The sequence below is a fragment of the Rutidosis leptorrhynchoides genome, chromosome 7, assembly GCF_046630445.1.
Source record: "Rutidosis leptorrhynchoides isolate AG116_Rl617_1_P2 chromosome 7, CSIRO_AGI_Rlap_v1, whole genome shotgun sequence".
Classification (NCBI taxonomy): Eukaryota; Viridiplantae; Streptophyta; class Magnoliopsida; order Asterales; family Asteraceae; genus Rutidosis; species Rutidosis leptorrhynchoides.
Window position 1 is genome coordinate 344,698,090 of NC_092339.1, and position 24,612 is coordinate 344,722,701.

General features: G+C 34.0%; 2 protein-coding genes across 3 annotated transcripts; one reads left to right on the top strand and one right to left on the bottom strand.

Annotated features, from left to right (window-relative positions):
* Positions 1–13,702: 13,702 nt before the first annotated feature.
* LOC139857278 (binding partner of ACD11 1-like) lies at positions 13,703–16,358 on the top strand. 2 transcript variants are annotated; one of them, XM_071846014.1, is made up of 5 exons: positions 13,703–13,853; positions 14,126–14,238; positions 14,343–14,418; positions 15,219–15,302; positions 15,601–16,358. In XM_071846014.1, the coding sequence occupies exons 1-5, from the start codon at positions 13,848–13,850 to the stop codon at positions 16,102–16,104; spliced, it is 783 nt and encodes a 260-aa protein (XP_071702115.1). In that variant the 5' UTR covers positions 13,703–13,847; the 3' UTR covers positions 16,105–16,358. The 2 variants fall into 2 exon arrangements, with proteins under 2 accessions (XP_071702115.1, XP_071702116.1); XM_071846015.1 differs by having other exon boundaries at positions 14,135–14,238.
* Positions 16,359–17,434: 1,076 nt separating this feature from the next.
* LOC139858220 (probable calcium-binding protein CML11) lies at positions 17,435–19,153 on the bottom strand. The gene is made up of 2 exons (XM_071847070.1): positions 18,390–19,153; positions 17,435–17,526 (listed from the first exon to the last, which is right to left on the bottom strand). Exon 1 carries the CDS (start codon positions 18,928–18,930, stop codon positions 18,430–18,432), a length of 501 nt encoding a protein of 166 aa, XP_071703171.1. The 5' UTR covers positions 18,931–19,153; the 3' UTR covers positions 17,435–17,526; positions 18,390–18,429.
* Between the last annotated feature and the right edge of the window lie 5,459 nt (positions 19,154–24,612).

Sequence of the window (24,612 nt, forward strand, 5' to 3'; positions counted from 1 at the left end):
GATGAAATTTCTTTTAAGGTGTAGGTAATGTAACATCCCGCGTTTTTCCGTTAAATTTATTTTTATCACCGTCTTTTTTTTTAGATAATATCTTTCGTTATCTAAATTCGTATCTTCCGTTGACTAACTTTCTTAATATACCCATTATTTAATTATAACATCACTCGTTTACTCTAGCGTTTTTAAAATAATTTGTTTGGTAAATTCACGCACCTGCTTTAAACTTGAGGGACCGGAGTTGCCAAGTGGGCAAACTAGTTGACTAGGTCAACTAGTCAACCCACTCTTTCCACCATTCATTCCATTTTCACCTCCCTCGTCTCTTTTTCCTCTCTAGCTCAAGAACACACTTGTTAACATCTTCAAAGAATCATCATCTAAAACATTTCAAGGAAGCAAACATCAAAATAAATTGCATATTCGTGATCCACTTTTCATCCTCTACATTTTGGTACCAATTTCATCTCGTTTGGGTAACATTTCTAAAACTCTAGATTTCTCAAATTCGTTTTATAGACTTGAAATGGTGTTAGTTAGTGTCTATGGCTCGAGTCTAGCATGAACATGTGATTTATTTGCTCGATCTTGTTGTTTTGCATAAACTAGCATGAACACTTGAAATGGGTTTGTTAAAATTTTGATTTTGGTTGATTAAATGTTGTTATATGTTAAACCTTGAGTGTTAAAGGTGTTACTAGCATCATTAGCTTCGTTTTGGTATATTGGATGACATGAAAACCTTGCATTAACATGATTATTGATTTTGTGATTCTTGGCTAGGGTTTGATAGCTTTTAAAATGAACTTTTGATGCCTTGAATGCCATGAGACGTTGTTAGAAAGTGTTTAATTACAATGTATGTTAAATTACCTTCGAAATGGCATATAATACATGTAAATTGGTTGCCCGAATCATAAAATGCGTTTTACGAACTTGAAACATCAATGATGAACTTTTAACAATCATTCGACGAGGATTTGGTCATTTTAAATGATGTATTTGTTTGATGATACGTGTTTAGTTGTATTCCTCGTCAAAATACCTTTCCAACGATATAAGATACGTGTCTTGAGTGTTTTCGGTTCATAAGTTGTGTTTGAAATGAGTTTGGTTCGAGACTTGTCAAATTTCAGCTTCAGCAACCTGTAGTTCATTGGGACGCCGTCCCATATCTTGGACGCCGTCCCACCCTTCACTGTTGGACGCCGTCCAGCCATTCTGGACGCCGTCCAGATGATCTATCAGGGGCTGTCCAAAATTGTCATTTTTCGTTTAATTCTAACTATGCTACGCACCTCCGATTAACATGAAACTTGGCCAACATGCTCACATATGATTATATAACTTAGAAAAATCGTAGGATACTCGACCCGACCTCTTTAACTTTGACCAAAGTTTGACTTTTAGTCAAACTTAACCAAACACTATTGCAATCGTTCTTACGTGCTTTTATACTTATATCTTGCATGAAACTTGACAACTTGATTCACATGCTATATTAATCGAGTCGTAACGATCCATAGGACTAATTGAACACATTTCGCCCGACCTTGTGTCGTAACCGATTAATTGATACACTTACTTGTTTAGGTCAAGGCTAAACAACTTTCATGCACACGTTTACTTTGTGAAGAGCATTTATACTCGTGCACTCGAGGTGAGATCGTAGTCCCACCTTTTCACCAACTTTTATTCTTTTAAATCGTGGGCTGAGAAATATATACTTTGTTATATCTTGTACTACTTACTTTTATGCTTTGAACATAAGTACGAAGAAACAAACATTCCACAGCGAGTTTGAACAAAAATCCTCAATTCGATTATCATTAGTTACACTTGCCGGGTGTAAGCGAGAACTTATGTTGTATGGCCATACGGGTTTGACAAATCCTCATTCGGACGGTTCGCTACAGTTATGCGGATGAAATATATTTTCGAGAAACAGTGTACGTTCTAACACTATTGTGATGGGGTTCTATGGAAGGAAACTTAAGTCTTGATAATTGGGTGCTCGCGAACATACTTTTGGAATGCAAACGATTTGGATAATCAACGTTATGGAAATACAAAATCTTGTGGTTCAAAAACAACGTTTACAAATACATCTATGATTTCACCGACGTTTTTCGTTGACAGTTTTCTATATGTTTCTCAGGTTCATGAATGGCTATTTGATACATGTTTTCGCATACACTCATACTTGCTTGGGGTCAAGCATACATGCATACACTCTGATTACTTGCTTGGGGTCAAACATACATACATACTTACGCTATTTATAGCAACCGTGATTTTAAACTAATTATGTCGCAAGTTATTTCATTTATACTTTATAACTTTTGTAAACTTAAACTTTTTGTCGAACCGTTTGATAAACTAAACTTTGTAAGTCTTGTACGTTTCAAATGAATGCGACATAATTTTGGTCAAACGCGTCTCATTTAGGGACTATGACCACGTAACGGGACCTAAGTTAACGATGCCGTCAATGACGATTTTGTCGGGTCGCTACAAAAAACACGGGGATTGCCACTGTAATTTTCAAAAGATAAGAATAGTTAATGTAATTTCGCGTAAACTATAAGAGCATAATGACCGAATTTTTTCACGCCCTTTAATTTTAGTGAAGTTAAATAAAGAGGAGTGTTAAATTTGTAGTAAATGATATAGTAAAAAATGATTGATAATTGAATATATAAAAGAAAAATTAATATTTCCTCCGTCCCATATTAATAGTCTACAGACAAAAAACGCACAGTTTAAGGAAATATCATAAAAGTACTCTACTTTCTGTTTACTTTTCAGTTTTACCCTTACCTCTTCTTTCTCCTTTAATCTTATCCACATACATTAAATGCATAATAGAACTTAACTTCTTATTCTTTTCTATTTATAGAAGTGGACTATTAATTTGAGACATCCCAAAATAGAATATTAGACTATTAATATGGGACGGGGGGAGTAATATATAAAAATTAATGATAAATTATGATTGGTGATGTGGTAGCGGAGGGGTACGTAATAGTACTATATTTTACTACGAAATACGTTACAAATTACACAAGTTTTAATTATTTATTTACAAATGGGATATACCTAAACCTTGCTACAACACTATAGGCAGTGTACCTAATCGTAGAGTAGTATAGTTTTTAGTAAGTCCGGTTCGTTCCACAGGGAGCGGGCTTATTGCACACTATATTTTTAAACAACTATATTTGTACAAAATATATATAATTATATATAATAATATATAAAAGGGGGTTTACCGTTTAATTACCGGTTTGTCGATTTATATTTTAAGCGAAGCGTATAGTAAATGACGATATTTAAATAACAAAATAAATAACAATAATTAAAATGACAATAAATAAAAGTACGAGGAAAAATGAAATAAAATATATTATGCTTATTTAAACTTCCGTAACCATGATGTTTGACGTTTTGATTTTAATTTATTGTCCTGGGTTAATTGTTCTTTGTCCTGGATGTATTTGAAACCTATCTGGTTTTTGTCCATAATAGTTCATCGGTCATAATTATAAACTGCTCGGCAAATTTAACCTTATACCCGAAGTCAAATATTCCAACTAACTGGGGATTCGAACTGTAACAAGGTCTTAATACTTTGTTTAATGAATACACCAGGTTATCGACTGTGTGTAATCCAAGGTTTTAATACTTTGTTAACAATTACACCAATTACCCTTGAATGTAATCCACCCCTGTTTTAATGAGTCCATTGACTATTAATCCATCCCCGTGTCCGGTCAAATGAACAATAATTCGTACTTATAAATATCCCGCCCATCGTGTCCGATTAAGCGTATGTGGTTATATATAGATACGTCAAATCATAACCTTTATATTAAATTAACGAGGTATCGTTAATTTAATATAAAGCCCATTAATAGCCCATAGTCTAATTTCCACAAGTGTCGTTCTTTTGTCCAAACCCCAATTATGGTACAAAACCCAATTACCCCATCTCTAATATTTAGCTTAACATCATGATTACTTCGGCTCAAATAAGCATAATAATAACTTAAGTACGAGACATTAATTTAAAAAGGAGAACATAGCTTACATTGATTATTTATCGCGTAGTGTTACACGGACAGAGCTCCAACTTTAAAAACCCGTAAAAATAACTTTTACATAACCCAAACTAATCTAATATAACACTAATCTATACTATATATACATATATATTTATTTATATTATACTAGGGAGTATTATTATTATTATCTATTTTTTTTTATATTTTACATGCAGAACTCGAGAGCTTTTATAGCCAGAACTGAAATTCACTGCTCCGCGAGTCGCGGCCATTTTGGCCTTCCAGCTCCGCAAGTCGCGGAGGTTCCAAAACCAGCCCACAAGTTCAAGATCCAAGGCTGCCGACGGTTTTTATTTAAATATATATAATATATAAATAATTTTTATAATTATTTATATATTATATTATATTTATATACATAGTAGACTCGTAATTTTTTTTCCGTTGCGTCGAGCGTTGAGAGTTGGTTCATGTACCGGTTCCGGATTTTCGAACGTCCTTGCGTACGCTGAGATATTTTGTACTTTGCGTTTCGTAACTTGTACTCTTGTCATTTTTAGACGTTCCTTATCAATAAATTGAACCTTTTTGATTGAATCTTGTACATTTGAGCATTTTGGACCTTTTTGTCTTCAAATCTTCGTTTACGCCTTTTGTCTTCGCACTTATTAAATATAAACAATTACAATGAAAATATAATACAATTACATATGAAAACCTATTATTTAGGAGGGATATTGCTATGAAATATATGTTCCTTTTTAGCCTTATCAAATATCCCCACACTTGAACGTTGCTTGTCCTCAAGCAATACAGTCTTGAAATAGGATAATACAAATCACTTCTTTATTCTTCACACTTTATACATCAGTGATTTTGATAGAGCGGTATAAACAATGATAGTAACGATGTGGTTAAAGGTGGGTGTGTCTTTTATAGTTGCCTCAGGTTTAGGTCAACGACACTGGCAATCAAATAGCCGATTTACTTTCGGTTTCCAAAGCAAAGTGCACATTTGAAAGGCGGTTTACAGTCCCACATGACTATGAAAATGTAGATCCTTAAGGAAATTGGATCTTTATGAAAACATTTGATCTTTTGAAAATTCAAGCTAGATTTTATCCTAGACAAGTTTTCCGGAATAACCCTTCACCGGTGTTACAAAATATTTTTGTGGGTTTTGTGGGTTTCAGATTTGAAAATTTTAGCTCAACACTTGTGGTTTTGTGTTACCCACTTGCTAACCTTGTATTAGGAAAGCAACACGTCCAGTTTACTTGCTCCGTATATTACCTTTCGGTAAACTACCGCCCGGTTGTAAAGGAAAGCGTTGAACAAGCAACTGTTAAGGCAATGTCCCCTGACATGCTTTTAATTATGGTCTATAACGTGTTGGACGCAATTACTATCCTTTGTAGGAGCAATAGTAAAGCTCACCCTTATAATTTTTCGGTCTGGCATAAGGTCCTGTCTTCGACCATGCTATGCAACCACCGTTCTTACGGTTGACACCCGATTTGGTTCAGGTGACCTAATGAATTCCAGGTGAATTCCTAGGATTTTACGTTCAATGGTAATGAACGCATTGAAAATGGGTTTTCAGAAAACAAATCGGTTTATAATTTGATCAAAATATTTTCTCGTTCAAGCTCGAGTTTAGATATCATTGAATTCCATGAGTTTGTAATTCTCAATCTTTAAGGTCAATCTCAAGGATTGAGTAATATCAGGCTTAAATGCTGATTTTTAATCTTTAAGGAGATTATCCTTTCTGGGGATCTGATTCATTAGTCTTATCAAGCTAATTTGCACGGTGCCCCCCCATTGTACGAGATAAATCCTTCTCATGGTTAGGATAAATCTGACCACTTGGCGACCCTGTTTGATGCTGAGGTCCGTGGATTTCCTGCTGATTTTAGAGATGACTTTTCTAGATTTTTCGTCAACCTACAGCTGGTCTGGACGACAACTTCATGACCTAAATCAAGAAGCGCTTGTCTTTTTCGGAAGACTTTACTTCCTTTTAATGATGGAATTGATTCATCGTGTAGATCCATCTTTCTTTAAAATATATTACAGTAAACCGGGTAAAACTGATTAGTATCGTCCAAAGCAAAAGTACCTGCAATAATTCTTATACAAAAATGTGATAGATAGTTTTTAATTGAATAACTTGGTACATTCTCCCCACACTTAGCTTTTATTTATTCTTTTCTTTGCCTTTTTATTCTCCTTTATTCCATTTTAAATGAATTCAATCGTTTTAGGGTGTTTCTCAATTTATGTCCTTTCCGAGGTAACGATAATTTCGGTATTAACACCTAGTTTTCACCGTTCATAAATATATATAAACATGATTTTAAATTCATTTAGTTTAAAATTTTTCAAATTTTCATAAAATTTAGAAAATAAGCCAAGTATAAACCTGAGAGAATTTATAACCCTTCCCCACACTTGAGATCATGCAATGCCCTCATTTGCATGAAATCAGACTCTAATTATAAATTCATGAGGGTGATTAGTGTAGAAAAGTGATTGAAAATACTCAGTTTGTAATTATAAAGCTCGTCGAATGATAGATGGCGCGGCTCATCGTTCATTCCTTCTTGTTTTATCACACATATTTTTCTTCAAAAACGGTTGCTTTTCTGAACTGTTTGCTAATCTTTAAAAATGCGTCTTTTACCCTAATTTATTATGCATGTTTATTAACGAGTTATGTATTAACCCGAACCCCGAATTTAACATTAAGTGGGGTTAGACTTCCCCACACTTAGCTGACGACATGTGAAGTCGGTAGAATAAGTTCCACGAATTAGAGTAGTGAGCCAGTTATTTACATCTCGGGTGGTGTATAATATATCAATGGGTTTAAAGTTTAGACTCGCCCGATTGTCACTACTTAATTTTTTTTTAAGTGTAGCTTTTAGTAAATGGATATGTCTCTTTTCTGGTTCTTGGTCAAATGGATCGATATACACCGACATACATATTATAGGGTGGACAATTTCTAAAGTTTCCTTCCTTTTATTCTCGACGTCAAAGTTTTCACCTCTATTACCTAATTGGGTGAAATTCGAGGTGTCATTATCTATTACAGCTCGTAGTTCATTTCCGGTGGATGACTCGTCTATTGAGAATATTGGGTTGGAAGGTTGTGGAATGGTGAAGTTCGGTTTGGCCTTGGGGGTAAAATTTTCAACGTTATCGTATTCCCAAGAGTACCAATTTGTTACCCTTACTTCTTCTTTATCCATTGATGGATCGATGATTTCGCCGGTAGAGGCTAATGTGCCGATATGTTGTGAAATTGGTAAGACTGAATAAAAAGTATCATCGGGATAGTTGGTGATTTCGGAGCTCTCGAATTCATCAAAATTCGATGATATGAGATTTTCTTGCACACGACTCCTCAGATCAACAGGTGTGTAGTCTGATAGAGTTTCAGCTTGCCGGTTTACAAACTCTCTCATTTGTTCATTTTGAGCATTGAGTTCTTCGAGTTTGATTTTCATATTGTCTAATAAATTTTCAGACACGTAATTTTCCTCGTCTACTGGTTGTTGAGTTTGGATATATTCTTGGGAATAATCCCAATTTGAATTGTATTCTTCATAATCATTCCATTCAGGTTCCGTGGGTGCGTAATTTTTCATAGGAACGTAATAATAACATTCCCATGTTGAGTGATAATCTCCACAGATTTCACAACCAGTTATTGTTTCGTCATTCGTGATCCAAGATTGACCGAACGAATTGTCATCAACACTCGTTTGAGAGTATTGATTTAATTGATTTTGGATATCAAAAAGAGTTTCCATAGCCTTGTTTTCAAAATTTTCCATTTTATTGCGATGGCCAAATTTTAGCTACAATGTGATGCATTTACTAATTATCCTATTAGTTATAAAAATAGAAAAACTTATATAAGTTGTCCAATTAATAGACTTTTCTGCTTTTGCCCACGTTTCGAATAGCCAAAAGATGCAGCAGGGAGCCAGAACCCTTTAAATCGGAAGCTCACAACTCAGCCACTAACAAATCCAACTATTACTACGAAGCAGAAAATTGTCAACGTCCATTAATTTAACCACTTAAATAATTTTTCTTTCTGTTTGAGATATTAGATAAGAAATAGAGAAAATTTCTAAGTCCTAAAAACTAAAGCGTCGAGAAATAAGAAAGAAAAAGAATGCGCGTCGAAAAACGTTGAAAAATAAAAATAAGAAAATAGCGCGTCGTAACTTAAAAAAAAAATTAAAAACTAAGAATTAAAAGTTGCGTCTAAAAATATTAAAGCTTAAAAGAAAAACTATATTACAAATGGTAATAACTTAAAAAGGTACTAAAATATAAAAACGGCGTCGCAAAATTCTAAAGCACCTAAATCTTAGTCTAAAGAAAAAGCACTTAAGGGATTTTACGGCAAAGCCTAAAAATCTAAAAATAAAAATAAGCTACGGCAAAATACTAGAACTTAAAACTAGCTACGAATAATAACGATACAATTATTACATAAAAAAAAATATTATTTTTTATACAAATAAAAATAAACTTAAAGTTGTAAAAAGTACAATTTTTATAAAAATATTATTTTTATATTTTTATTTTTATATTTTATAAAAGTATTAATTTTTTATATATTAAAATTAAATATAATTAATTATAACTAATTAATTAAAACTTAAAACTAAATTATATTAATAATAAACTAATTAGGTTTAAATAATAATAAATAATAATCCGTAATTAATGCGATTTTAGGGTTTCTGTCAGCTCGTCAGGGCGGCTCCGCGAGTCGCGGTATTCGAGGCTTCAAACTCCGCGAGTCGCGGGGTTCCAATTTTCAACTCAGGTACAGTTTAAAATTTGACGCGTTTTTTTTTTTTTTTTTTTTTTTTTTAGGATTTTATATTGTTTTTCTAAAAATAATATATATTTATACAAAAATGAATTAAAAATATAGAGTTTTGCCGAGTCCCCGGCAGCGGCGCCAAAAACTTGATGTGGTAGCGGAGGGGTACGTAATAGTACTATATTTTACTACGAAATACGTTACAAATTACACAAGTTTTAATTATTTATTTACAAATGGGATATACCTAAACCTTGCTACAACACTATAGGCAGTGTACCTAATCGTAGAGTAGTATAGTTTTTAGTAAGTCCGGTTCGTTCCACAGGGAGCGGGCTTATTGCACACTATATTTTTAAACAACTATATTTGTACAAAATATATATAATTATATATAATAATATATAAAAGGGGGTTTACCGTTTAATTACCGGTTTGTCGATTTATATTTTAAGCGAAGCGTATAGTAAATGACGATATTTAAATAACAAAATAAATAACAATAATTAAAATGACAATAAATAAAAGTACGAGGAAAAATGAAATAAAATATATTATGCTTATTTAAACTTCCGTAACCATGATGTTTGACGTTTTGATTTTAATTTATTGTCCTGGGTTAATTGTTCTTTGTCCTGGATGTATTTGAAACCTATCTGGTTTTTGTCCATAATAGTTCATCGGTCATAATTATAAACTGCTCGGCAAATTTAACCTTATACCCGAAGTCAAATATTCCAACTAACTGGGGATTCGAACTGTAACAAGGTCTTAATACTTTGTTTAATGAATACACCAGGTTATCGACTGTGTGTAATCCAAGGTTTTAATACTTTGTTAACAATTACACCAATTACCCTTGAATGTAATCCACCCCTGTTTTAATGAGTCCATTGACTATTAATCCATCCCCGTGTCCGGTCAAATGAACAATAATTCGTACTTATAAATATCCCGCCCATCGTGTCCGATTAAGCGTATGTGGTTATATATAGATACGTCAAATCATAACCTTTATATTAAATTAACGAGGTATCGTTAATTTAATATAAAGCCCATTAATAGCCCATAGTCTAATTTCCACAAGTGTCGTTCTTTTGTCCAAACCCCAATTATGGTACAAAACCCAATTACCCCATCTCTAATATTTAGCTTAACATCATGATTACTTCGGCTCAAATAAGCATAATAATAACTTAAGTACGAGACATTAATTTAAAAAGGAGAACATAGCTTACATTGATTATTTATCGCGTAGTGTTACACGGACAGAGCTCCGACTTTAAAAACCCGTAAAAATAACTTTTACATAACCCAAACTAATCTAATATAACACTAATCTATACTATATATACATATATATTTATTTATATTATACTAGGGAGTATTATTATTATTATCTATTTTTTTTTTTATATTTTACATGCAGAACTCGAGAGCTTTTATAGCCAGAACTGAAATTCACTGCTCCGCGAGTCGCGGCCATTTTGGCCTTCCAGCTCCGCAAGTCGCGGAGGTTCCAAAACCAGCCCACAAGTTCAAGATCCAAGGCTGCCGACGGTTTTTATTTAAATATATATAATATATAAATAATTTTTATAATTATTTATATATTATATTATATTTATATACATAGTAGACTCGTAATTTTTTTTCCGTTGCGTCGAGCGTTGAGAGTTGGTTCATGTACCGGTTCCGGATTTTCGAACGTCCTTGCGTACGCTGAGATATTTTGTACTTTGCGTTTCGTAACTTGTACTCTTGTCATTTTTAGACGTTCCTTATCAATAAATTGAACCTTTTTGATTGAATCTTGTACATTTGAGCATTTTGGACCTTTTTGTCTTCAAATCTTCGTTTACGCCTTTTGTCTTCGCACTTATTAAATATAAACAATTACAATGAAAATATAATACAATTACATATGAAAACCTATTATTTAGGAGGGATATTGCTATGAAATATATGTTCCTTTTTAGCCTTATCAATTGGCTAAAAAATCTTTGACGCATTTGTTTATTTTGTCAAATTCATGACTAACATCTCTTCAGCGTCACGGGTGACGCCTCAATAGAAGCGTATAAGTGATCGAATTTTTTTTTCACGCTCTTTAATTCTAGTGTAAGAGAATTGCTACAACGATATACTTTTTCCACAAAAGTAGAGTTACATATCAATCATTTAAATTTTAATTATCTTTTTACATATTTCTCTTTTCTAATATGATCAGCACAAATTATTAGACGACTTGTAACGACAGGTGGGACACGCCGTGGGAGCCCAGGTGGCAGCCGGCCACGCCCTGGTGGAGCAGGTAGCGGCGCCTGGAGGAGGGCAGGGGAGAGGGGCGTGGGTGAAACGCGTGGCCTTGAGATGGAATCAAAAACGCGATTGGATGGTGGAAATTGGTCCACGTGGCAAGCTGGTTGACTGAAAAATTGAATTTGTAGTTGGCATATATCCGTTGAAATTTAATATAAATAATAATAATAATAAAAATAATAATAATTTTATTAGTTATATTTACTTATATATATATATATATATATATATATATATATATATATATATATATATATATATATATATATACCAATACCTATTTCACAAACTATACATCTTCATACTTCTCCTATATTTCATAATTTTATAAAAAAAAAAAATGTCTACTCCAAACACTCCATTCACTTTGCAAGATGATAATGAAGATCCACAAACACCACTTAATCAAACTGGTTTGTTATCAAATCTTATGGTGTTCGGTCGGCCCAATACTCCCGGATTATCATCCCCACCACTTCAAACACCTAGTCCTCAACAATTTACCAATATAAGTAGAAACTTATTCGGGTTCAATCAACCTCCGTTAAGTTTTGAACAACAACAAGCTATTTTGTTTTATCAACAACAAATGTTTCAACAACAACAAATGTATCGAATGCCAATTCAACCATTGCAACCACCACAACAAACGCAACCAACGCAACCAAGTCAACCACAACTACGATTGCGAGATGAAGAATCGCAAGATAGTCAAGTACAAGAAAGTCAAGCACAAACACGGTCAACGCGTAGACACCGAAAAAAAGAAAAAGGTTTATTATTATTATTATTATTATTATTATTATTATTATTATTATTATTATTATTATTATTATTATTAATTAGTTAACTTACTGTTACGGAGTATTATATGTTATTATTATATTATTATTATTATTATTATTATTATTATTATTATTATTATTATTATTATTATATATACAGTAGGTTAATATTATAAATATATATACGTTTATTATTATTATTATTTAATTAATTATTGTTATGTGAATATATAGAGAAAGCGGTGGATGTAGGTACGTCGTCAAAAAGAGTACAAAAATTGTGGGTTGCGCAAGAGGTTTTGTGGTTGTGTAAATGTTTTTGTGATTAATCGGAGAATTCAATTGTTGAAAAATCTCAAAGACACGGAAGTTTTTGAGGCGGGGTAATGGATAAGTTTAATGTAAACAATGAAGGATGAGTACGCGGTGAAGATTCATTATCTTCAAAATGACGAGATGTCAACAAGGCATGTAAGGAGTTTTTGCCGATCTTTGTGGATATAGCCGAGCATTGGCGAGATGTCATCAATATGAAAAAGCGTTTTTGTACAAGGAAGCGTTTTTTTCTTCTTCTTGAGAGATCATCCAAAGTGGAGGGTACCTGAAGATCCGGTTGGTAAAGCTCAAGAAAACTTTGTGAATGTTGACGACGTTGTGGGGGAAAGTAAAGGAGACCCGGTACAAATCTCGCAAGACTTTGACGAGGCGGAGTTGTTTGGGGAAATACCGATGCAACGTCCAATGGGACGTGATAGAGCGAAGAAAGCCAAAAAAAAAAAAAATCGGTTTCTTCGGACGCAGGTGGGTCATCTCGTGGTAAGAGTTCAAATTCTTCAAAGTCAAAGGTGGAAGAATTTTTTGACCAAATGGGTGGTGTGGTCTCGAATAAGAATAGTGCGATTGATGACTTCAAAAAATATGTGAATTTGCAAAGCGCTCTAGCAAGTATGGATGTGTTGGGTAAATCATATTCTCAAATGGAGGATCCGAAAGATGTGATACGTCTTCACAATCTTAAAATGTACGTTCGTCGTCAGTTAAAAGAGGACTTGAACATTGACGGAACATCTGGCAGCCCAATGAGGATTAGTTTGTTTTAGAATTTAAATTATGTATCGCTTTATTTTTTAGGATTTAAATTAATGTATTTTTTTCATTTTAAGATTTAAATTAATGTATTTTTTTCATTTTAGGATTTAAATTAATGTATTTTTTTCATTTTAGAATTTATAATTATGTATTTTTTTCAATTTGAAGCGTATTAATTTTTAGTTTTTGATTACAACATAAAAAAACAGAAAAAATAAAAATAAAATGCCGCATCAGCTTTCCACTAACCCACACCAAAAACCCACACCAACACTACTTCACTCAAACCACCCACTCATCTTAGTCATCAAAAAGTAATCGACGCCCCCAACTCACGCCCCGACCGTTACGAATGATCTTATTGTTTAAAAAATATATTTTGTGTAAAAGTTGTCCAAATGTCAAATTGTATTGTAGGAGTAGTATATTACTAGTAATAAAAGCTAAATTAGCGCTCTACGTAAAAATACGTCAACGCACCGAACACACGTTTTCATCACTGGTATCTTCCGCAGCAAGACTTGTACATTTCTTTAATATATAAACCAACTATTTTAGAAAATTCAATCACATTTCATTACTCAGTCAACGCAGACCCCTTCCCATTTCCAAATATTCAAAACCCTCCCTCTTCTGACAACCGGCGGTCGTCCTCCGGCAAACGATTACGTCATCGAGTTATAAACCTCTGCTTATTTCGAATTCGATCTTTGATCTATATACATAGCTTTTATAATGTCGGTGAGTTTTGTTTACCTATACTTCATTGTTATTATCGCGTATAAATTAAGCTTAAATTATTGCTAATTCATGAAGTTAATATAGATCTGATTTTAGAATTTGATGTACTATCATTATTCATCACTATATGTATTGATCAATTGCACGGTTAACTAATATTGAACTTGATTATATGTATTGATCAATTTTATAATTGATGAAGAAGAACTTATACTGTTATGCAGTTATTTTTTACTTTTTATGTAGAAGAACAATGTTAATTAATATGTTAGATTATGCAGGTTAAAACTGTTAAAGTTAGTAATGTATCATTAGGAGCATCAGAACGAGATGTAAGGGAGTTCTTTTCGTTTTCTGGAGATATTGTATATGTTGAATTGCAAAGGTTTGTAGTTTGTAATTGTGGTCAATAGTTGATGATGATTTTGTTAAATTTTGTTGTTTATTTGAGTTAGTAATTTAACGTTGTACATAATGATGTGATTGCAGTTATAATGAGCGTAGCCAAATCGCGTTTGTTACGTTTACAGATAGTCAAGGAGCAGAGACTGCCGTTCTTCTTTCGGTAATTTGTGCATATCTTTATAGATCTAATTAGATATGGATGTTGATGCTGTCACATGTAATACATGAGTATGAAGCCATGTGCTTTAGGTAAATTATATAAAGTCAGGGTGAATGAATATGGCGTCTTAATGTGTTATTAGTCGAAATACAATAGACAAAAGAAAGTGATAGTACTTTGAGCCTAACTAGTTGAATTAAAGTTATTCTTTTTCTATTGAAGGTAAGTTTTGATTCATAGATGATGGTTTTTGGCTTTACAGTTGTTGGTCCTTATAAGATAAATCCAGAATTCTACTGTATAACATCTTCTGTTATACACTAATTATTTAGGGCGGCTTTAGTTAGGAAAAAAAGTTGTTCAAATATGACTTTTCTAGAAAACACCCTTTTCAGTTATCAATGTGCTTTTGAAAACTTTGCTTTATAAATTTCAGTTATCATCCTTTCTAGAAATGGACGACTTCTTATGTTTTATTTTTTATTTTTTAAAAAAAATTGAACAATAAAAGTTCTAGAATTATAAATAAAATAGTGAAGTTGATTTTTAGGAATGGTTATTCTGTTATTAAAATTGCCTATGAGACAAAAAGAAGCTGTTTTATTTTGGTTTAAGTATGGTTGCTGAATATCTATTAGTGCATTGCTTTTAAATGTCTTGTTTTTTGTTTTTTTGGACAGCGAATAGGATCACCTGAGGGGGAAAATGTCTTGTTATTGCTATATATACAGTCTGCTACATTTTTCTTTATAAAAATGAACCTCACATGATTTAAATTTCTTAAATTTTTATAATATCAGGGTGCAACGATAGTTGATACGACTGTTACAGTAACGCTAGACCCAGAATACCAGCTTCCACCAGCTGCAACGGCTGCCTCTCCCGTAAGACTATTACTGTATTAATTATTATTATTATTGAATTTTTAATCATTTTTTTTGGTTCCCTTTCGGGGCCCGAGTTTTAGACTCGTTTTGCGAGCAACCATATAACACATGTTTAGGGAAGTTTCAAATAAAAGGACTAATTAAGAAAAAAAGATGAATAGAAAAGGACGAAACAATGTATAAGAAAAGATAACAGGAAAATTAAACGTCTGTTAGTATAAAGGACTACACAAGAAACAAGTTACAATATAAAGGACTAACCACATAATTTTCTCTTTCATAAATTTCTATGTAGCCATTTGGAAGCAATGTTCCCGCTCAAAACGACACTGCACTGCGTAAGGCCGAGGATGTTGTAACCACCATGTTTGCGAAAGGTTTCGTTTTGGGTAAAGATGCAGTTGGTAAAGCAAAAACCTTCGATGAAAAACATCGTTTGACTTCCACAGCATCTGCTAAAGTTGCATCTATAGACAAGAAAATCGGATTCACGGAAAAAGTCAATGTTGGTACGTCAATTGTAACCGACAAAGTCAAAGAAGTTGACCAGAAACTTCAGGTTTCCGATAAAGCCAAATCGGTGTTCACAGCTGCTGAGAATACAGTCACTAGTGCGGGATCTGCTATAATGAAGAACAGGTATGTGTTTACGAGTGCTTCGTGGGTGACGGGCGCGTTTAATAAAGTCGCTAAAGCAGCGGGTGAAGTCGGGCAACAAACGAAAGAGAAAGTAGAAAAAGCAGAAGATGAAAAAAGAAGAAAGATGGTTGACGATTATGCTCAAGTTCATTTGTCTTAGTCTCACATTGATCGTGATTCAAAAATGATGACGTCAGCAGGTTTGGTTCTTTAGCGCGCCGAGTTTATTATATACATTTTTATTGGAAAGTTGGATTTATACACCCATCATGAAGTGGTGATTATAGTACTTTTATACCATTAGATAGATTGTTGCAACTTGCAAGACTTAATTTCGCTGTTTTACATTGCCATGCATTCAGGCTATTTGCAACTATTGATTCTATATCTTAATTAATATATTAAGTTGTGTTGATGGAACTTGATTACTTTATACTTGATAATCTTTTTCGATTGTTTTTAGATCGTTTTGGTTCGGTTGAAGTACTTGTAGGGGTGTGTTTATTGGATTTTTTAAAAGATATAAGACGTGTTATAGGGCTACATGACTGTAAATGGTTGAATTGTTTATTTGTTACTAACATCGCTGTAAATGGTTGTATCTACATTAATCTGCTTCAAGTCCTACTTTACTTTTATTTGGTTGTCTCCACCCATTTGCAGGTTCCATTTGCAGGTTTTGGTTCAAGAACCACTTTAGATAGATTTGTATCAATATCAGGATACTTGGTAATATTATTGAAGCGCTTGCAGTTCTCAAATAATTAATCACACCATTTGTCAACATCTCATTTATAACAAGTAATTAGTCTATTAACTATTTTCTTGACTACTTCTGGTGAGATCATAATTTCATCTTTTAAAAAACAAAGCATCTTACACGTGGTTACTTCAACAGATAAACTGATGATGTTTTTTTCTCTTCAGAATATTTGAGAAACGTTGTTATATGCATCCAAACGTTTGGCTCCAAAAGTAGTGTGGTTATTAGCCACATCACAATCAATGAAAGGGAGCTAAATTAACACAAATTATTCGAACCACTTAATCAATTTCATCGTATCCGTCATAATAATTCCACAAATATCCCAACAAATGGTTACCAAATAAAACAAATAGCCTTTTTTTTTTTTTAAGTATAATAAAAAAGTTGAACAAGTCATCAATCATGGTACCCATTTCATTCTTTTAACGAATAAAAAAGTTGAACAAGTCATCAATCGTGGTGGCCACTTCCTTCAATGAAGTAACACAAGCTAGTATTGAGCATCTATATCGAAAGAGCAAACGAGACCACACGAACCATAACAAATGTTTCACCTACAACTTACTCTTTTTTTTTTTTTTTTTTTTACGAGGACCCCCTAGCGAGCCATAATGACTCCCCTCTAGTTGGTAAACCCTGGGTAAACGGCAAGCCAGGCCTCCACCGCTACCAGGCAAAGCATCCTCTAGTCAATCAGTCACTAAATGGAGCTCGCCCCAAGGTATTTGCCTTGAAGGGAATCGAACCCGTGACCTCTTGCTTCATTGGAAGTCCTGGTGGCCACCAGGCTATGCCTGGATGGTTACCTACAACTTACTTAAGTAGTGTATAAACGAGATTAACAAGAAACAAGTTAAATCATCAAGGTCAATGTGTTGTTTGTTTTTAAGATACTTTTTTATGAAGATTTACGGATCATATATGTAAAAAAGAAGTAGCATATATATGTTGAAAAATAAAGAATTTTTTTTTATGTCTGCAATAATAACTTAAGTTTATTTGCAACACTTAAAAACTTATTTCTAAGTCTGCGAGTTTGTAGACATAACAAGTCATTATTTAATCTTAGGTATTCAGAAAAACAAAAAGTCTACTGGACTTAAAATCAAACGACACCAAAATAAAATTTAGAAAACTTGATACAAGAGGCATGAATATCATTCCAAGATACAAACATGTACCCTTTTCCATTTTGACAACCAAGTTAAACCTTCCATTTTAGATAGTTTATTACTCTCCTTACTATTTATATTGAACACAAAATATTTTTCAATTATAAAAAATAACTCAGAAAAATGAATTTAATTAAACTCTCGAATTTACTCTCGTCTATTACTCTCGGTCATTTATTTGTTAAGAACATTTCATGAAACTTAACTTAAATGTATGATTAAAATCAATATTTATCAAAATCATCTTAATTCAGATAAAAATTCCCGAGAGATGAAGATAGTGGTATTCTACTAACTAATTATTACAATTTTACATTAAAAAGTAAATAAATATTACTAGTACCTTTTATTTGTAAAAATTATTATTATCTTCCATACAAGATTTAAAGATTAGCTGTTAAGATATGCAATTTGAGTTAAGTTCATATCAAATTCCATAATTACTCACAACATAATCAAAGATATTACAAGATCAAAAACATCTCGATATATCATAACATAACATACCTGATCAAAACAAAAACAACGAAAAACACGACCCGAAAATTTAAGAAAAAGAATTATCAAAAGCAGCAGAAGTAATCGCGCGACAAAACTCCTGAAAATTAATCCGACCATCACCATCAGTATCAGCTTCCTTAATCATACCAGTTAACTCCTCAGCAGTTAACGCATGTCCAAGTTTAGCCATTGAATGCGCCAGCTCAGCAGCAGTTATATACCCATTCCCGTCTCTATCAAACATATTAAACAACTGTTTTAATTGATCATCTGTATAAGGTGATTTAGCCGGTAAAAGTTCAGGTGCAACAAGCGCAACAAATTCAGAAAATTCAACCAAACCGTTACTATTTGTATCAGCTTTTTGTATTAATGAATCAAGCTGATCAGGGCTTGGTGTAAGACCTAATGATCGTAATAAGGACCCGAGTTCGAGCTGTGTTAGGCTGCCGTCGTTGTTTCGGTCGAATGATCGGAAGATTTCTCGGAGTTCGGTTAGCTGTTCGTCGTCGAGTTTTACAGTTGTTGGTTCTTTGTCTTCGCTCATAGTGATTGGAAATTGAATTTTTGGGTTATAATTAAAATTTCATGAAGAGATGTATAATATGAGGTGAATTTAATATGAAATGGATTGATCTAACAAAAACTTGTGAACACAATTAATAAGGACATGAATTAGTGAGAAATATAGATGAAGATGAGTTTGTGTGTGTTCGTTTTTTGTCTGAAATGAGGAAATTTGGATTTTGGAAAAGGTAGTTAACCCTCTTCCACATTTATTGGATCGATTAAATTGTGGAGAAGACCGTTGACGGGTTTTTATTACGCATAGTTTAGTTGAATATTATAAAAGTAATAAAAATAATTAGATAATAAAGATAAAGATAATAACAATAATAAATAATATACACTCGATAGCTAAACCATGTATGCTTTTGGATTCGTTAACAAAACGTGTCAATCGAGGGTCTTACCTTTCATCCTTCTTGCGATTCATTCGAAACTCATAAGTATCTCGTTAGAGCAATAGGGCCGTTCCACGACTTATTTTTAAAAATCTTTTGGTTACGATTTTTTCAAATAAGATAGATGCACGTCCATTCTGCTTGCCATATTTTTGAGCCAACAGAAGTTGATCTTGTGTTGCAATTCCCGACAAACGCTTCGCTGATACTAATATTGGTGAAATTTTCGAGACCCCACAATCAATAAACCCGAGACCATATACAGAGTGATAATAATAATAATAATAATGTCGATTTTATAACGTAGTCCGAAGAATTATTGTTAGCATTCAGAAAAAATGATCGTATACTCACATAATTGCTACTCTAAATGTAATAAAGTAATTGTTATGTAAAATAATTTTAGGTGTATTAACAATAACCCTTAAATTAATAATAAAATCATATTAATAAAAATAACTAAATAAATATTTAATAATAAAAATGGAAAAAACCCAATTATTTACTCAATTAAATTAATTATACATATATTCAATTGGAAATCAAAAAAAGACAAAAAAAACGAAATGAACAGTAGCTACAGTATAAAGTTTTGATAGCGACATATTTAAGTAGATAAATACTACTAGATGTATATAATAACACAAACGCGCAATCGGTTTGGTGGCTTGGCCGTCTTTATTATAACCAAACGGATGCAAGTTCGATTCATGCACTGGGTTTTTTTTTATTTCACAGCCACCAGTTTCAAAATCAATTGGGCCCAGCCACCAGTTTCAAAATCAATTGGGCCTAGTTCCACCGGTGTCCAAACATAAAGTATATGTATATGAATATGGAAATTCTTAGTCATGAGAAGTGTTGCAATACTCAAATCGAATCTACAAAAATAGAAAAATAAAATCGTTCACTTTATAGATAAATAGGGCTATGGTCATTTCGTACTACGTTTCTAGCCTACTTGAGAAAAAAGGGGCTCCAACCTCTTACTCAACGTCTTCACTTACAAAAAACCTTTTTTGAGATGAGAATAGGTAAGTTTTCAATTTGTAACTTGATTTATTGAAAGAGTTTGTGTAGTGTTAGTGACTTGTCATATTATATGGGAGGTTAGGGGGCTTGATTCTCACTCGCTGAAAAAAAAATTCTTGTTGTTACCTACCCATTTTCATAAGGTTGCAGACTCTTGTGTTCGGGCCTCATCCGAGGGAGTTTTACTACACTCGATGCCCGTATGAATTCATCGTGTGGGTTTCTTCCTGAGAGGCAGTATGATTGTAATGATTCGTACCAAGGAAATGATCGGGTGAGTAGGTGTCAACATCGTGTTCGACCCTCCATTAATGACTTTTAACCGCCGTTAAAAAAGTTCGTAACTTGCTGGTAACACGTTGATACATTTTTGTTCTTATTTTTGCCAATCATTTAATTTTTATATATATATATATATATATATATATATATATATATATATATATATATATATATATATATATATATATATATATATATATAAAATATAACAATAATAATTAACCAGGAAATGCAATATATATGTATGATAGTTAATTAGTAATTTCAAACATAAAATCCAAAATAAACCAATCACTTGTAATTGTTTAGAGAATAATATTGTGTATGACTTAAACATGATATCTCTATATATATATATATATATATACTAGATCATCTACAAATATATACGGAGTAATGGAGTAAAATATATGGATTGAATAATTTATAGGTAGTGAATGACAACAGGTGAGGTTTTGAATGTAAACGATAATGAATTTAATGACAAATGTCGACATGAGTATTTTTTTTTTTTACTATGTTTTGTTGTTTTATCCCCTTTCTATCTATATTAAACTAAGACCAGTGAAATGACCCGTGGAATCACGGGTTTGTCATTTTATAATTGGTTCCTTCTGCCTAGGTTTTATACCTTCTCGTACTCAATTTAATATAATTAATTAAAATAATTCAAAATTATTTGATTTTAATAATTATTAATAAGATTTGGGGGATGATTCTCACACACACTTTTTTGATCCTCACACACCTATTTTAACCTTTTACTCTTCTAATAATACTCCATTTCTTTAAATTGGTGTGCGAAGATCAAAAAAGTGTGTGTGAGAATCATCCCCCATAAGATTTAATAATAATAATTAATTAATAAAATTTAATTTTAATTTAAAATTATTTAGATTAATGACATCACCTACCATGCTTGGATTTTTTTCATTTATTTTTTAATTTTGTTTAACAAAGAAATTAGCCTAATAATGACAACATCTTTATAAGATCTTAATAGAAACTATAGATTTCTTGGTTTATATTATTTTTCACAATCAAAATTGCAAGGTGGAAAATAAGGTGCAAGTATATGTGCATAATGTCACAACCCAATAAGTTTGTGGCCCAACCCACTAAGATTATGACATAATTAAGAGTTTTAACCCAAAAACCTCATGGAAGGCCCAAAAACATCATGGAAGCTCCCTAGAACTTTCCCATGAGTTCTTTCATGGAATGTTCATGGAAATATCTATCTCCATGTATATACTTGAAGTTTCTAGTACTTATATCCTAACCATTGATTTAGATTAATCTTAGCCATCCATTTTGTGTTAGGAGCAGTATAAATAGGGGTGGTCTCATTTGGCACACCACACCTCAAAACTCAAGTATCATCTCTTGTAAAGCTTTCATAATCAATATAAGTATTTTCTTTAAATTCCCACTTGTTCTCTATTTTGTTCTCTTTTAGTCACTTGAATCATTGGAAGGTCCGAAATAGGCTGACTTAGTAGAGACTAAGTGCCGCACGGTGAGCTTATCGAGATAAGTCCGTGACATTTGGTATCAAGAGCAAGGTCGATTCAAGGAGATGGCAACCGAGACCGAGAAGAATGTGAGCGCAACAAGTGGTGTGATGGGTGATGAGACTCGTGGTCGGATAGAGACTCGCCAAGGAGCCAAGAAGAACCGAGGTACGTCCAAAGACTTTGTCGCAAACTTGGACAAGAGGATCATGGATGTAGAGACATCCATGGACGACGTGAAAGCAAAGGTCGAAGACGTCCACCAACGTTTGGATGGTTTGGACGGGGACTTTGACGAATTGAAAGATGATTGCAAGAGTGCAATCAACGTGCTAGACGTTGACATGCGACGTGAGATCCATAACTTAAGGGGTATGCTCATGAGTGAGATTACGAAGTTGCGAGGCGAAATGGAGGGGGAGGTCTCTACTATTCACCAACGCCTCGTGGATTTACAAACCAACATGAACTCTTGTTTGAGATTCATGGCTAGTGGGGGTGGCAACACTGGATGCAATGCTATGAAGGTGGACGTTCCCAAGCCGTCACCGTTCGTGGGGAAGCGGGAAGCCCGAGCGGTTGATGATTTTATATGGGAGATGGAACAATACTTGGAGGGAGTCAACATAGTGGATGATGCAATGAAGATCAAGACGGCAACCCGTTACCTGAAGGATACCGCAGTGTTATGGTGGCGTCGTCGATATGGAGATATCGAGAAAGGTACGGTTACTATTGATACTTGGGATGATTTCCTTACTGAACTTAAGAATCAATTCTACCCCAAGAATGCTCAAAAGGATGCGATGAGTCGTCTACGTAAATTACATCATTCCGGGACGATTCAGGAGTATATTAAAGAATTCACGAACCTTAGCCTGGAGGTCCCAGATATTCCCGATGATATTCTTCTCTTCTATTTTCTCGATGGTTTGCAACCTTGGGCTAAAACGGAGTTGGAGAGACGAGGAGTCCAAGACCTTGCCACCGCAATTGCTCAAGCAAAGGCACTAGTCGACGATGCTAATAGGAAAGATTCGTTCAAGTCAAAAGATAAGAAGGTGAGCCATGAGAAATGTGGGGGAGATAAGCCCGCCCAATCAAGGAATGATAATACACGTAAGCCACCAACCGGGAATAACAAGAGCATAAAAACTTCTTACAAGAATGATGGATGTTTCATATGTGATGGACCGCATAGAGCCCGAGATTGTCCGAAGAAAGCTAGCCTTCATGCTATGGAAGCTCAAAAGGTGGGTTGTCAGGATGAGGATGTGTGCATGGGATCGATGCAAATACTCAACACTATCAAGGCCAAGGTGGAGGTACCCAAAGTAATGGCTAAAGGACTCCAATTCGTAGAAGTTTATGTTCTAGGAAACCGGGTACGAGCTTTGGTAGATACGGGAGCTACTCATAACTTTGTCTCCACCGAGGAAGCTAAGAGATTGGGGATTAAAGAGATAAAGAAGGGCGGAATGATGAAGACGGTGAACGCGAATGCTAAACCGATTAGTGGAGTGGCTAAAGATGTGCAAGTGAAGATTGGAGAATGGGAAGGAACGATTGATCTATCGGTCGTGCCTATAGACGACTTCAAGTTAGTACTTGGGATGGAGTTCCTAGATAAGGTACGCGGTTTCCCTATACCGTTCGCTAACTCACTGTGTATCTTGGATGGTGAGAAGACTTGTATGGTGTCAACCGAACGTGGAAGCAAGAGTGCATCCAAGTCACTTTCGGCCATGCAATTCAAGAAGGGGTACAACAAGAATGAGACATGCTATTTAGCGGTAGCAAAGCAAGAGACGGTCGAAGATAAGGGAAAACTAGAGGTACCCAAGGAAATTGAGAAGGTCCTTGATGAGTTCAAGGATGTCATGCCCAAGGAGTTACCAAAGAAGTTACCACCTAGGAGGGAGGTTGACCATGTGATCGAGTTGGAGCCGGGATCAAAACCACCTTACAAAGCCCCGTACCGAATGCCACCACCCGAGTTGGAGGAGTTGCGAAGACAACTTAAGGAGTTGCTGGATGCGGGATACATCCGACCGTCAAAATCCCCGTATGGTGCTCCGGTGCTATTTCAAAGAAAGAAGGATGAGTCCTTGCAGATGTGTATAGATTATCGGGCACTCAACAAGGTAACTATCAAGAACAAATACCCAATCCCACTTATTGCTGATTTGTTCGATCAACTTGGGAAGGCGAGATACTTCTCCAAGTTAGACTTGAGATCGGGATATTATCAAGTCCGAATTGCCGAAGGAGATGAGGCTAAGACCACATGCGTGACGAGGTATGGCGCTTATAAATTCCTAGTCATGCCCTTTGGTTTAACCAATGCCCCTGCCACATTTTGTACTTTGATGAACAAATTATTCTACCCGTTCCTCGACAAGTTTGTCGTGGTGTACTTAGATGACATAGTCGTAT